This window comes from Neoarius graeffei, chromosome 4, assembly GCF_027579695.1.
Source record: "Neoarius graeffei isolate fNeoGra1 chromosome 4, fNeoGra1.pri, whole genome shotgun sequence".
Lineage (NCBI taxonomy): Eukaryota > Metazoa > Chordata > Actinopteri > Siluriformes > Ariidae > Neoarius > Neoarius graeffei.
In genome coordinates this window covers 62,298,112-62,314,101 of record NC_083572.1, presented here as the reverse complement: position 1 = coordinate 62,314,101, position 15,990 = coordinate 62,298,112, and the positions used below count along the sequence as shown (strand labels likewise).

At 40.1% G+C, this 15,990-nt stretch overlaps 1 protein-coding gene across 1 annotated transcript in view; it reads right to left on the bottom strand.

The window, feature by feature from the left end:
* The window catches only part of tafa3a (TAFA chemokine like family member 3a), a 67,448-nt gene extending 52,151 nt beyond the window's left edge, over positions 1 to 15,297 (bottom strand). Inside the window, exon 1 of the mRNA XM_060918270.1 lies at positions 15,183 to 15,297. Coding sequence (XP_060774253.1) covers positions 15,183 to 15,297 — 115 coding nt within the window. The remainder of the gene's footprint in view (positions 1 to 15,182) is intronic.
* Positions 15,298 to 15,990: the final 693 nt, after the last annotated feature.

Below are 15,990 nucleotides of genomic sequence, written 5' to 3'. Positions count from 1 at the left end.
ATAGCTGTCAAAGGCCTCGGCCTTAAAACCGGTTACCGCTGTGACGTCATGCACTCAGGCATGGCTAGCTCAGCGGGGCAGCTCCAATGCCAACTTTGCAGTTGATTTTAACTCTCAAAAAAAAAAATATTTTTTTTTAAATTCCCATTTATGCAGCATACAAGAGTCAAGGATGGAGATACTATCCACTCAGAAATGTATTTAAAAATAAAAGTTCTGCATATCTGCTTTAAGTACACTTTTTGAGTATCTGTACCTGTGTATTATTTTTGCTGGAAACTTACGACTTTAACTTCACTACATTTGAAAGGCAAATATCATACTTTTCACTCCACTACATTTCTATCAAGGTCCTCGTTACTCATTACTATGAAGCAGCTTTGAAAGTGGATGTCTTTTTCTTTTCTTTTCTAAAATGCGATTGATTTTTTTCACAGGTGACACTGAGACAGCCTATCAGTAATCACTAGGGTCAGGTCACGTCCATAGACTGTATAAAAATCAAGTTCAATGATTTCTCAGCAGCGTTATTTGAACACGATTGTTCAATTGATGGAATGAAAGGAGGAAGGAGGCGGTTCTTCTGAGGAATGCATGCACTCATGGCCATACCTAGAACCTATGTTTTAGTTTTCTGAAAGGATTAAAGTTCATTTCGTTTTAAATGTTTGCTTTGTTTGCTGAAAATGAACCACATCACAGCCTACAAAAATTTACCATCCAACCTGCGGAAGCATATTGAGGGATGTAAATGTTTTATTCCAAGAGAAAGCCTGCAATAAAGTTATCTGTGTTTTTAGAGCTAGCGATAACATTGCAATAGCTATACAGTCTGGTTAGTCAAATGATTTTCTATGGATTTGCCCACCCAGTTGCCATAACCTTGTCCATGGCTAACATTGATACTGTTAGTTAGCATGTAAAAACGGAGTTATGCTAACATGAATAATGTTAACTTATCTGAAGTCCTTTCAGAAATATGTTTTAGCATAATCTTGCCAAATAAACAGAATGTAGAAATCTTTCTTTTCTAGTAATATTAGCTACTCAATATGATTTTGAGTTTGAAAAGAGTTTGCTAGCATGTCAGGTGGCGCTTCAGCGCTACAGGTTCTACAAGCTAGTCAGTAAATCCAGTAGGTTGCTTCAGAGGCATTAGGTTTTGTAAGCATTGTGGCAATAATACAACAATGTGTTGACAGTAAATGTACTTGTAATACTTAAGTATTTTTAAAAGCAAGTACTTCAGCACTTTAACTTAAGTAAAAATTTGACTGTACAACTTTCACTTGTATTGGAGTAACATTTGACCAGTGGGATCTGTACTTTGACTTAAGTAATGAAGTTGGGTACTTTGTTCATCTCTGAAATCCACACAGACAGAGGGAGAACATGCCACAGACAGCATCTCAAGTTCAGGACTGAACCAGCAACCCTGGAGCTGAAAAGTAATACAAATCTTAAAGTCATGACTTGCCATTTAACAGTGCCACAGGAAATACCATGATGGCCAAATTCTTATATTCATAGGGAAAAGAAAGTACACGTAGTTTGTTTGTTTGTTTGTTTGTTTTTTATCAGGGCCTAAATAACAATTGTGTGGTCCTCACCAACCTCTTTAAACAAGCAAATAATCTCAGGTGACAAAAAAAAAAAAAAAAAAAACACCAGTTTTCAATATGTAGTCAATTTTTCCCAAACAGTAAACCAACATTCAAACCAGGTGGGAAAAATAAGTATATCCTTCCTACTTCCACAGTCATTAAGAGAGTAATTAGAAGCCAAGTGCTATGAATAAAATACACATCAGTTCATCAAGAAGTGTGACTACCTCTATAAAAGCAGAATATTTGGCATTTTGGTGTTCTAGAGCACTCAGGTGTGTGTGCACATCATGACAAGAACAAAGGGCATCATTGTTGCTCATCAATCTGGGAAGGGTTATAACGCCATCTCCAAACAATTTGAAATTCAGGATTTTACAGTGAGAGGGACTGTCTAAAATGGAGAGTCTTCAAAAGAGTTGATAATCTTCCCAGGAGTGGGTGTCCAAACAAAGTCAGTCCAAGGTCAGATCGTTTAATGCCCAGAGATACAGTATAAAGAAAAACCCAAGAGCTGCATCATGTGACCTACAAATGTCTGTAAGCACATTAAATGTTTATATTCATGACAGCACAATCAGAAAGAAATTGAACAAGTATGCCTTTCAGGGAAGGGTAGCTAGGAAAAAGCCCCCTCTTTCCAAAAATAATATGGCAGCATAAAAAAAAGTGCATCTGAATAAAGCACAAAAGTTCTGGAACAACATCATTTGGACTGATGAGACGGAGATGTTTGGTCATCATGCACAGCACCATGTTTAGCAAAAAAAAAAAAAAAAAAACCACCTCATACCAACTGTAGTGATGATAATTTGGGATTGTTTTGCAGCCACAGAACCTGGGAAACTTGCAGTCATTGAGACAAAGATGTACTCCATATTATACCAGAATATTATTGAGTCAAATGTGAGGCCATCTATCTGGAAGCCTAAGCTGGACTGAAATTGTGTCATGCAACAGGACAATGATCCCAAGAACATTAGCAAAACATCTGAATGCTTAAGAAGAAAAAAAAATAATCAAGGTGTTGGAATGGCCAAGTCTAAGTCCAGATCTCAACCCTATTGAGATACTGTTGTGAGATCTCAAGAAATGTGAATTTTAAGTGTCTAAATCACATTAACATTTCAAGAGTCATTTCATATTGCTCTCTCTCTCTCTCTCTCTCTCTCTCTCTTTCTCTCATAATCACTTCACATTCATGGTTATCCCTGTACTGCTTTCAAACACAGACCACTTCTTTTTTCATAATTTATTCCACAGCAATTTAGGTATTTTGGGCCACCAGACAGGTGTATGTTTCAAAAACATTCCCTCCAAAATGGACAGCAGCACTCTCTATTTTGGGGAATGTGGACAACAGATAAACAGTTTTAATACTGTTAAATTTCATGTGCCGTTTCTGTAGCTGAACATTCGGCCAAGATGGTTCAGCCTTACTTGCTTCTTTTTTAAGGCATGCTCAGGATACCATGTTGAACAGTTCATTCCTGCAGTGAATCAGACTGAGGAACGCAGGCACTGAATGTAATGAAGTGACTACAGAGACGATTGATAGACCTCATTTAAGGACATTCTATTTCTTTTGAATTCAAGAACATTCTATTTCACTAAGCTCAAATGACTAGCTGGGAGCATCTTACCATCACATTAAGACAGGAAGAAAAAGGAGAAGAAGGACACAGAAGTAAGCCACTTGCAGGCTTTTAAGGGTAGGAAATGTTTAGGCTGTATATTATATACTGCATTATATTATAGCCACTACAAATATTATATCTACTATATGCCAGAATTATTAAACAAACAGTGTAATGTACTTTCCAGGAGAGAATAAATGTCCCCTGTTAATCCAGCCTTGGCACAATTATAGCTGATTTCAAATATTAAACAATGTTTGCAATAGCCAAATTAATAGGCTTTTTACATGCCACCCTCAATAGCGTTTTCATAGAAGGGTATCTAAAGTCATTAGTTTGAACAATTTTTCAGTTCAATTACTGTTATAAGAAAAGTACAAGATGAAGAATGGGTTTAGCCTATATTGTACCCATGACCACATTTATTTGAGCCCTTTACAAAGTTGTAGGCATATAAACTATAAACGTTTTCTAAAGGCACACTGTGTCACTGTCAGATTTTTTTCTGCTTACAGTTTCCATCAGTAAAACCAGTATATTACGAAAACAGGAAATATCATGCTGCTTTGCTTCACAGGCCATCCAGCCACATGTCTCAATGGGTGATAATGAGAGGTTAGTAATGAGAAATAGCCGTAGGTCAGATCAGTGATTAGACTGCACGCAGGCCAGATGAGTTAGCCTGACAAGAGCTGTGCGTAGAGATAGCAGTGATTAAAAACAGAGAAAGAGGAAGGCTGATATGCGAAACAAAGGACTGATAATTGCAGCAGTGCAGCTGTTGCTGCCATCTATATTAAAGTACCTCTCATATTTGCAGTCATTTTGATTATTATGTGGAAAATGAAAAAACTGAACAGACTAGATGTTCATCTTCCTCCAATGAATAAAAGGCAGCCTTTTGTGCTTTTAAATTTGACAGTGTTAAGTTTGATTTATATCACCATACTACTTTTTACAGGTAGCATATTATATCTCTTGCACACAATATCTTTAAACTCTAATGCGCCATAAAATCTGCTCTTACGACACATATCACTTCACCTAAAATCAGCCAGCGATTGTTCTAAAATTTCAAACTTCATATTACACATGTAAAATGTCAGAGCAGATACAGAAGGTAGATGCAACTGCAGTCCAACAGGTTTTACTGACAGTTCAAACAATCCAAATCGTAGAGTAGAATTGTAACTACACTGAGTGCAGAATTATTAGGCAAGTGAGTATTTTGACCACAACATCCTTTTAATGCATGTTGTCCCACTCCAAGCTGTTTAGGCTTGAAAGTCTACTACCAATTAATGCCATGTACACACGTAGCCGGGTATTTTTAAAACCGAACATTCCCCCCCGTTTATAAAAATGTTTTATCCACACCACCTCGTCTTCGAAAAAAATCTCTTCCACACATAACCGAACATCTGCGTTTTCAATCACATTCATAAGCATTCCAAACCTGTAGATGGTTATTTCCCCAAATCCTCCCCCCTAATCACATCGCCTGTGCTCTTGGAGCAGTAGTTGGGCTTCTAAAATTAAACATGTAAATAGCACCTGCATAATAATTAACGCTTTCAAGGCACTACTCCGATCCATTACTCTTTAGCTAGCCGCACACTACGCCGATTTTCAGCGTACCGAGCCAACTGAAGTCGCGAGTCAGGCGTAAAGACTAGTTTTCGATGGTACCGACTCATCTCACAGCCGATTCGAAAAACTAATCGGGAGCCAGACTGATCGGCGAGAGTCGCTAGCAATAGCCAATCATATCTTTCGCATATAACACGTGACATCATTAAACACAATTTCTAGCGCGAGAAATACGTGTTGGTAGCACCTAATGCAGGTATATACTGTAATTCCATAGACTGAAGCTTTATCCATAGACACAGTGGGCTGGAAAGCCACTCTGCTCAAGTTGTGTGGCTGAATTCCAAATCGCTTTAACTCCCCTATATAAGCGCACTATTTAAGGTTGGGAATAATAGCTCGTGCAGCCTAGATAGTGCGCTACATATTCCGTGTTGTGTCATTTGTAATTCAGCCTGTAGCATCTTCAAGTGTTGGATTTAACAGTAACGATATCCAATAGCCAGTCACAAAGCTATTAAGTTGTCACGTGTCGCTTCAATCGCGACTGCACTCGTCAACAGTCGGGGGATATGTGCGTGCCCTGTCGGGAGTCGGCTCTGAAATGGGTCGGTTCGGTACCGCGTGGATCGCCGTGGTGTGCGGCTAGCTTAAGTCCATGCTTAATCTGGCTTCTGCAGTAAACAAAGGTCGCACGTTTGACGTCAGGGCAGATTTGTTGTCATTTTTTTGGCGCAGATTGTGACGTTCTAAAACGCAAAACTCCGGTTATCTCTGTCTACACGAAAAGGCATACACGGAGTTTTCAAAAATCTTCACTTTGCCCGGAGTTTTTTTAAATATTCGTTTTTGATGTGTTTTCATGTGGATGACAGGCCAAAACGTAGAAAAATATCTTCGATTTAGCAGATACCCGGCTACGTGTGGACGGGGTCTAAGTATATCAGGTGCTGTGCATCTGTGTAATGAGAGGGGGTGTGGTCTAATGACATCAACACCCTATATCAGGTGTGCATAATTATTAGGCAACCTCTTTTCCTCTGGCAAAATGGGTCAGAAGAGAGATCTGATAGACTTTGAAAAGTATAAAATTGTGAGATGTCTTGCAGACGGATGCAGCACTCTTGAAATTGCGAAGATGTTGAAACGTGATCACCGAACAATCAAGCGTTTCATTGCAAATAGTCAACAGGGTCAAAAGAAGTGTGCGGGGGAAAAAAAGGCGCAAAATAACTGCACATGATCTGCGGAAAATCAAGCGTGAAGCTAACAAGCAGCCATTAGCATCCAGTTCTGCCATATTCCAGAGTTGCAACATTCCTGGAGTGTCAAAGAGTACAAGGTGTGCAATACTGAGGGACATGGCCAAGGTAAGGAAGGCTGAAAAACGACCACCACTGAGTAAGGCACACAAGATAAAACGTCAAGACTGGGCCAAGAAATATCTTAAGACCGATTTTTCTAAGGTGCTGTGGTCTGATGAGATGAGAGTGACTCTTGATGGACCAGATGGATGGGCCTGTGGCTGGATCAGTAATGGGCACAGAGCTCCACTCTGACTCAGACGCCAGCAAGGTGGAGGTGGAGTACTGCTATGGGCTGGTATCATCAAAGATGAGCTTGTTGGACCTTTTCGAGTTGAGGATGGAATCAAACTCAACTCCCAGACCTACTGCCAGTTCCTGGAAGAAACCTTCTTCAAGCAGTGGTATAGGAAAAAGTCAGCATCTTTCAAGAAGAACATGATTTTCATGCAGGATAATGCTCCATCTCATGCATCCAAATACTCCACTGCGTGGCTAGCCAGTAAAGGTCTGAAAGGTGAAAAAAATAATGACATGGCCCCCTTGTTCACCTGACCTAAACCCCATAGAGAACCTGTGGTCCATTATAAAACGTGAGGTCTACAAAGAGGGAAAACAGTACACCTCTCTGAACAGCGTCTGGGAGGCCGTGGTTGCTGCTGCACACAATGTTGGTCGTGAACAGATAAAGAAATTGACAGAATCTATGGATGGAAGGCTTTTGAGTGTCCTCATGAAGAAGGGTGGCTATATTGGTCACTGATTTGTTTTTGTTTTGTGTTTGAATGTCAGATATGTTTATTTGCAAATCTGGAGTTGTCATATCAGTGTACCTGGTGAAAATAAATAAGTGAAATGGCTACATATTTGGTTTTTATTAAGTTGCCTAATAATTCTGCACAGTGAAAGTTACCTGAACACATACATATTCTCCTAAAATGGCCAAAACTAAAAACACCCCACTCTAACTTCCATACATATTCAGCTTTGATATTTATGAGTCTTTTTGTTTGATTGAGAACATAGTTGTTGTTCAATAATAAAACTAATCCTCAAAAATACAACTTGCCTAATAATTCTGCACTCCGTGTAGTAAACAGGCTAAAATATTAGCCAATGTGCAAACAGGATATTACAGGGTACCTGTACAGCATTTAAACATGATCGATATCAATAGTACAAGCCCTAATTATAACTAGAGACCTGTGGAGGTCTGAGCTCAGCCTTTGTCTGATTGGGAGATAGAACCTACAGTACATAAAGAGAAGAAATAACCTGCTTAGAAATACTTCGACACCAGGATTCGAATCTACGTTGCAAAATCTACTCCTCTCATAGACAGTGCTCTAGACCACTCAGCATTGCATCATGAGCTGAGGTGATGTAACATGGCACTTACATGGTCAGTATGCAGTGGCGCCATACCGCGACTGTGGAATCGCTACCTGAGGCTGGCACGCCAATAACATTCTTAAACACGCTCAAACTCGGTTAAACATACACATACAGACAGGTGCCTCTAGAGGCTTCAGGCAAAGGCTGAGCCAATAATGCACACAAGTGCAGTCATCTGATTAGCTAAGTAGCTTTAAGTGCTTAAAAGTCCTTAAGCACATCAAGCTTTATTGCACATGGGCAACCAATATGGCACCCAGGATGTGACATGAAGTCACTGATAGCCAGGTACTGGAAGTTAAGTGAAGCCGATGTAAACATACTGTACTTGTTAGCCTGGATTTAGTCAGATGAAAAAGAGTTATCTTCAAATCAGTATGGATAGCGGAGAAACCGAATAGCTGTTTGAACCTGGGAAAAAAGACTATCCGCATCTGGTAAGTGATTTAAGCAGCGACTCATCAGATGATTCAAATTATGAAACTGGTGGTGCTTTCCAAGTGCAAAGTCAGGAAGGCAGGTCAAAGGGTTCGGCAGCTATCTGGTACCAATGTGGAAAGTGTGCCGAGCAGAAAACTGACGTTGAATGTGGCTGTTGTAAAGAACATGAGCCTTTATATAATACAGGCACAGTCACTGAACTGTTTCACTGATAAACCCAGCTTGGAAATGTATGTTGCACACAAACCTGTATTAGAAATGGACTACATGCCATGATAGCCAGGCATGTGAGAGGGCCAGAGTAGCCTATTATATATAGAAACTCAGTGTGTGTGTGTGTGTGTGTGTGCGCACGTGGTCATGTTTATATGTGTCCACACTGGCTATAAAGCCTATTTATTTATTACGCGTGTGACTACAGGTATAAACATGCAATGTGCCACAATAGTTTATATGGTCTAAATATAGTCTAATGACAACTCAAAGCTGAGTGTGAATTTATAGCATAGCGGAGCGAAGCTCCATACTTAAGAGAATATGGTAATGCATTGACCTGATTTTTGACGGCTTTTGTGACCATAGGGAACCCGATCACAAGTGCAAGGCAACGTATCTCAAACATTTGACCACCGGATAACAGAATTTGTATCTTTATTTATATAAGATAGGCAGGCTTTTTTCCAGCACTTATTTTGCTTTTCTTTTTTAAATAATGTGGGATTATTTACTAACACATTTTTCACTCATCATATATATATATATATATATATATATATATATGATAGTGACAGCAAATCCACACTTTTTTTTTTAAGCAAGGCAGCTTTTTCAACCTAGGCCTAAATCTAGTCTCTTTAACTTATGTGAACTAATAAATTAAATGTTATATCTTTCTTGCATTTCTTCTAGTTAATCAGCTTGCATGGCTTGAATCCCTTTTCTATGGACAGTGTTGGAATATTGTTGGCACAGCATGGGGTTTGAGTCTAACATGACCTGTGTAGCCCAAGAGCTCGATCTGTAGATTAATCACAAAGCAATCGGGCTGAAAATGGTCCACACAAACAACAGAATTTCTACCAGAGGAGAGGGTTTCTAAAGTGTGATCTGTTTCCAAGTTGTGTAGCTACTGTTTAGCAAGTCCTTTACATTGCTCGGTTGTCGGCAATGTAACACAGAAAAAATGCTATCCCTTATTATCATGTTTATTATTTTTGCAACCATAGGCTTTGCACTCCACCATTTTCAACAATGTATTGTTCATCCAGCTACATCACGGTGTCAGGAGCAGTGAGCCAACTGAGATACAGGAAACCTATCAATGATTCTATGTCACACTAACCTTTGACACCACCCACAAAGTGGCAATATGGCTGCACCCTGAAGTGAAACTTAAGTGAGTGGGAATACAAAAGAATTTTAAAGCACTGCTTTATGCGACACAGTGTTAAAATACACGGTAGTCAAAATGCATTTGTGCAAAGTTTGTAGCATTTCTAAATTATGTTTATTTTTTGCTATGGGTACCCTTTAAAGCCAAATCTGAATCAAAAACCAGGAAGTCACCGTCAGGGTCAAAACCAGAATATAACTAGAGACAATGTATAAGGGCAGCACGGTGGTGTAGTGGTTAGCACTGTCGCCTCACAGCAAGAAGGTCTGGGTTCGAGCCCCGTGGCCAGCGAGGGCCTTTCTGTGTGGAGTTTGCATGTTCTCCCCGCGTCCGTGTGGGTTTTCTCCGGGTGCTCTGGTTTCCCCCAAAGACATGCAGGTTAGGTTAACTGGTGACTCTAAATTGACCGTAGGTGTGAATGGTTGTCTGTGTCTATGTGTCAGCCCTGTGATGACCTGGTGACTTGTCCAGGGTGTACCCTGCCTTTTGCCCGTAGTCAGCTGGGATAGGCTCCAGCTTATTTAAAAATAAGCTTAGATGCCCTTAAGCAAGGCATCTAACCCCCAACTGCTCAAAAATGGTGGTGTACCTTGTGTCTGACTAGCCAAAAAAAAGCTCATGATGTTTGGATGGTTCCTGACCAAAATGTGAAATGAATGTAAAGTCCATTTATTTGTATTGCGCTTTTAGCAATAGATATTGTCGCAAAGCAGATTTACAGAAAAATATAGATTTTTAAACATATTAATTCATAAATTTATTGTCCTTTTGTACTGTGGCTATGACTGTGAAGAAACTGAGTCCAGGTGTGTGTGATCAGTATGGGTGAACTGGAATGAAAGAGAGTTTGTAATAGATTATTTGAGTCTGCGGTGGCCATGTTTGTATGCCACAGGGTGTTCTGTGAATCTGTGTCCTGAACAGACTCCGATGCTGACATGACAAAAAATTTAAGGACAAAATATGGTGAAGGCATTTGCACTAAATTCACTGTTATTTTCATCCATTTAATGTACAAGCTGCAGACACAAAAGTGGTTTCAGTATCATTCATTTAAAAAAAAACAGCAAGTCACTCCTTACCACCTTTCTCCACCTCTCTTTGGTTTTATCTATGTCCTCCATCTTGTTATCTGCCTGTTCTCTAAATGTCGTGCTCTGGCCTCATATACTGTGGAAACCAGAGCACATGGTTCACCATAGCTCACATTTTGTGCACAAAAACAGCAAGGTTCTAATGCTGAGGTTTCTCCATCTCTTTATCTGCCCCCTTCCTCTCTCTTTCTTCCAATGAACACAGAATATACCAATCAAAGCATGCCATATTCCCCTGTAGGCATCGGTGCTTGCTGCCAAACCAGCCGTAATGTGACCATGAATGAGTTCATCTGACATGCACTATGTGAGAAATAATTGGGTGTACATTTGGGAATGTACCATAACAGTAATACAAAAATGTGTGAGTGTTACCCTGATAAGTTTAGTCTAGTGCCCATTTATTTTATTGTCTGTTCTTGTACCAGTCAGTGTTCCAGCTAGTTTATTTTACCAGGGTGCTGCACCTTGCCCTCCAGAACGTGTGCCACACCCTCCAGAATGTGCGCCGTGCCCTCTAGAATGTGCGCCACACCCAAACTTGTGTGCCCTACTCATAATTTTCCAGAACTTTCCAAGCACCCAGCACATATGTTCCACCACAGAAAGAAAGTGTGCCTTAACAAGTGTTGCCAACTTGCAATGAAGGTAACGCATGTTGACCAATCACAATACACTAATAGTGCAGGATTATAGTCATGCTCTGTCGACCATTTTGTCTTATTGCAATAACGAGTCAGTGAAGCAAGTTATGTTTGAAAAGCAGCGATGCCTACAAACACGCAAAAGAAAACAAGATCAACTGTGAGCTCCTGCTCACTCACGTATCCCCCCGCTCTAGCTTGTATCAGAATGCAAGCAGTCGAAGGAATAGGACACTTATAATGAATGTTGACTTCAACAAATAATTAACCCTGAAACAAGTAAGTAAAGAGCAGTGTTCTCCCCAAGAATTTCAAATAGCATCCTGGTAAACTGTCATTCTAAAATAGCGTTTTGCTTCTTGAAATAGCGTCAAAATCCACCCTATACGTTTCGTAAATACATTCAGTCGGTAAACAGGAAGTTGATGCGCGACAGACCTGAAAATGGTATACCGGTACACGGTATAGAACCCCAAGCTGAAGCTCGGTACTAAATAGCAAGCGGTTGTGATTTGTAGTTGCTGAGAAAAGTGTTACGAAAATTTTGTAACTCCACCCTATATATTTTGTAAATACATTCAGTTGGTAAACAGGAAGTTAATGTGTGACAGGCCTGAAAACGGTATGGTATAGAACCCCAACCTGAAGTTTGGTACCAAGTGGTTTTGATTTGTGGTTGCATCCGCCCGAAAACGGTGTTTCGGGCGGATGGAGATATGGACAGACAGATGGACAAAGGTTTAAAAAAAAAAAACAGTATACCCCCCCGGGAATGGGGGTATAAAAAAATGGTAAAAGCAGCAAGAGGCTCACAGAACCTACTGTAGCATCTCTGTTTGCCAGAACACAAGTAGATCTAGAAGATCAGGACAAAACAAATTCAATCAAAAGATAGGCCTGATAGATCTAGACTCTACGTATAGATCTGTAGAAAATCTAGTCATTAACATTAAAATTAACGTGTTAGACTAGATCTAATCTAACGTTAATACCTTGGACTAATATTAATGATCAATTAATGCTATTAGTATTACTATTATTAGCAGTATTAACTAACGTTAGAATGTCACGCAAATGTGCATGGATGAGAGTCACAGTTTGAGGCGTGCCAAGTGCGAATGCGTGTGGACATGACATTATGAAATATTGTATTAAACTGATTAACTACAAAGTTTCAGATTTGCTTACTTTATTTTACAAAAAGTAATTTACCTTGCACAGTTGCCCAGTATGGCTAAGTTTGCATGATAGATTCTTTGTCTAGTGATGCACACAAAATTGCCCTAAATGCACAAAAATTGCCTGCGATAATCATTGCCGCCTTGCCCTCTTGGAAAGCTAGCTGGAACACTGGCAGTGGTACAAATATCCTCATGCACACAAACTACAAAAGGACATGAAGTGTAGCTTTGCATCTTCAGTAAAGACAGCAGCTGTCAGGTTTCATCTGATGAGTGTCTATAGTGTTTTTCATACCTGTTTTATTTCATAAAACAGGTTCTTGATAGGGTTCTAGATGTTATTTAACAAAATGAAATACTAGGGTTTTTTTATCTACTGACTGATTCTGTTGGATTCTGTACTGTTTGGTGCACCAAATAAAGAAGACAAATACTTCAGAGACTGGTCCACATTATCAGTAAGAAAAGCATACCAAGTTCTCAGTTTTGACTTCAAATTATTTGCTCCATCTTGTACCAGTTCAATTACAGTCAATATCGGGTTTCTTGGAAATGATTCCTGAACCACCTCGACTCCAGGGGACTGTTAATGAGTACACCATCTTCTACTGCTCACTGATATGATAACATATATCCAAGGCTTGAAAAACTGGGGAATTCAAGACTGGAAAAACATCATCTGGTCTTTTTCCAAACTTCAGCTGGTCAGTTTCAGTGAACCTGTGCCCACTGTAGTCTCAGACTCCTGGGTGACAGGAATAAAACCCATTGTGGTGTTCTGCTGTTGTAAATTATCTGCCTAAAGGTTTGTACATTCTGAGATGTTTTTCTGCTCTTGTCTCCTGTTGCAAAGGGTGGTTATCTGAGTTACTGTAGCCTTCCTATCAGCTTGAACTAGTCTGGCCATTCTCATCTGACCTCTCTCATCAAGTCTTTTCCACCCTCACTATTGCCACACACTATATGTTTTGGGATTTTTGTACCATTCTGTGTAAACTCTGAGCAGGGGTGTAGGGGGTTCCTTTTAAAGTGGTCAATGAATGTATATATAAATATAAGGTGTGCATGTGTCACTTTCTTTTTACCTCCATGCCCAGCAGTTCACTCCTACGCCTTCTATATTCCACATCCCTCCATATATCCTTTTCTCTGTCACAACTAGATAACAAGTTCTGGCACAGCTGCAGTGTTAATAGGTTGATCTGTGCTCTAGTAAGGTTACAAAGAAAGTATGAAGTGCAAGTACAAGTGGCAGAGTCCCAAGATCTCTTCGGCAGTGGGGCTAAAGAGGTCTGTTTACTGGTACACCTTGGCCTGACCTCAAAACACTACTGGGACTAAATATGTGATTAGCTCAGCATTAGCCAGGAGCACTGGAGCTCTGGCAGCTTGGAAAGCAGCTCTTTCTGCCCACTGAGGGTTGAGTGATTGGGCACCCTCACCATAATCAATCACTGACTTTATTGCCAACACCACACATATAGCAGGGCTTGGAGAAAGATGGGATCTCTTTAACTTGTTGCTATCTTTGTCACAGCTCCTGAAATGCTGTGTGATTTTATTTAGAGCTGCCCTTTGGCTCAGGAAGGCAAGATTAATTGCTGCTGCCTCTTCACATTGTCCCTAATGGGTCTTTGCAAAGGCTCCTGGCATGTGATCACAAAACATGTCCTCACTAAAATTCATGTAGCCAATCAATGTACGATTTGTGTATATTGTTAAGCTGTCACTAAGTCTTTGTTGCCCTTGGTTGAATTTGTGATAATTTTCCCACTTCAGGCTTCTTCTGGGCTGCCAGTTTGCCCCTGTGGATGGGACTCATTATTATGAAGTCAGAGAGTCTACGTTTAGCCCAAGGTCTCCCCTCCCCCCTTGTTGTACCTTTTTCTTTCTCTTTCACTCATTCAGTCTTTGGCACCTATCCTCCAGCAAACAAAATGTCTACAGTTGGGGTCAATAAGCCCATTTATTTATTCTCACAAGACAATTGAAAGTAACACACTGCTCTCAAACAGTTTGCGAAGTCATCAATTTATTTCGGAGATGATTTCTTATATACAAACCTCAACAATGTCAAACTCAAGACTGACAATTAATCCATCCAGGGCTGCAGGCAAGCTGGAGCCTATCCCAGCTGACTATGGGTGAGAGGCGGGGTACACCCTGGACAAGTCACCAGGTTATCGCAGGGCTGACACAGAGAGAAACAACCATTCACACTCACAGTCAATTTAGAGCCACCAATTAGCCTAACCTGCATGTCTTTGGACTGTGGGGGAAACCAGAGCACCCGGAGGAAACCCACGCAGACAAGGGGAGAACATGCAAACTCCACACAGAAAGACCCTCACTGGCCACTGGACTCGACCCAAGACCTTCTTGCTGTGAGGCGACAGTGCTAACCACTACACCACCGTGCCGCCCACTGACAATTAATAAGAATGGGAATTTTATTTTTTCAGAATATTATAATAATCCTTAGTAGATACAAACTCCTGAATTATAGTGATTGTGGGCTTTCTTTCTGGAAAGAGTCACTATCGTTCAACATTTGGTATCTATATTTAAATGATCTTTCTGAAGGATTCAAATGCAATATCTTGATAGAGCAGTGTGCAGAGACGATGTATTTGTCTAGTATTGATGTTCACTGATGTGCTTTTAGCTAGCATTAGCCAGCACTGTATCTTGGTATCTGACACATGAATTCTTTGTAGGTTCATTCTTTGTAGGTCTGATAGCAAACTGAGGTTAAATCAGTGAGCTTTTAGATGTAAAAAGACACTCCAAGTACATGATAACCAGCATCCCTTCAGCTGTGGCTCGGGAATTTGTTGCTAAGCTTACAGTTAATAAGTGGTGTTTCTGTTATTGAAAATTAGCAGTATGTGTGACTCACCAGTGTGGCTCCGGTGTGAGGAGGCCAGGCTCAGCTGCCCCCACAGAGACAGCAGCAGGAAAACGCCAAGCAGTAGCACTCTCCTGCCCACACACCGCAGCTCCCGCTCCCGCATCCTACACACATACATACACATTAATTATATATATATATATATATATATATATATATATATATATATATATATATATATATGAGAGAGAGAGAGAGTGTTAAATCTGTTACAGAAAAACATACATATGGTTAATTACAGAGTACTGACCAAATGCATACATATGCATGTACTGGTACTACTAACAAATACAGCACACTCTGAAAGTTGAGAAACATAGGATCATTTGGTTCAGTGTTATCAGGATTCCATCACTTACTTACTTACTTACTGTATGTTCTCAAATATCAACCTCTCAGTGAGCCATTCTTCAACATTTTAGTCAGTGACACAATCCCTCCCTGTTTTCATGGGCTCTGGCACACACAGTGGTCTAGATACAATATCAGACACTGTTAGACAGCAATTCCTGCTCTATCTTTATGACATGACGAGAAAGACTCAACACACACAAACAATCAGAGGCTCATCTCACTGCCTGGCCAAATCTGTGTTCTACCCAGAAGGGGAAAATATAATCTGAAAAAAAAAAATCAGTCTTTTTTTTAAGGCAATTGTTAGCATATCTTATCAAATTAGCACACAGATAAGTTTCTTGCACAGAACTTTCTGCCTCATGTCTCAGCACAGACCTGTGAGGATTTTCTACATATGCTTAGCAGTAAGGCAGGCTCTGAAGTTTTCACTGACTCTTGT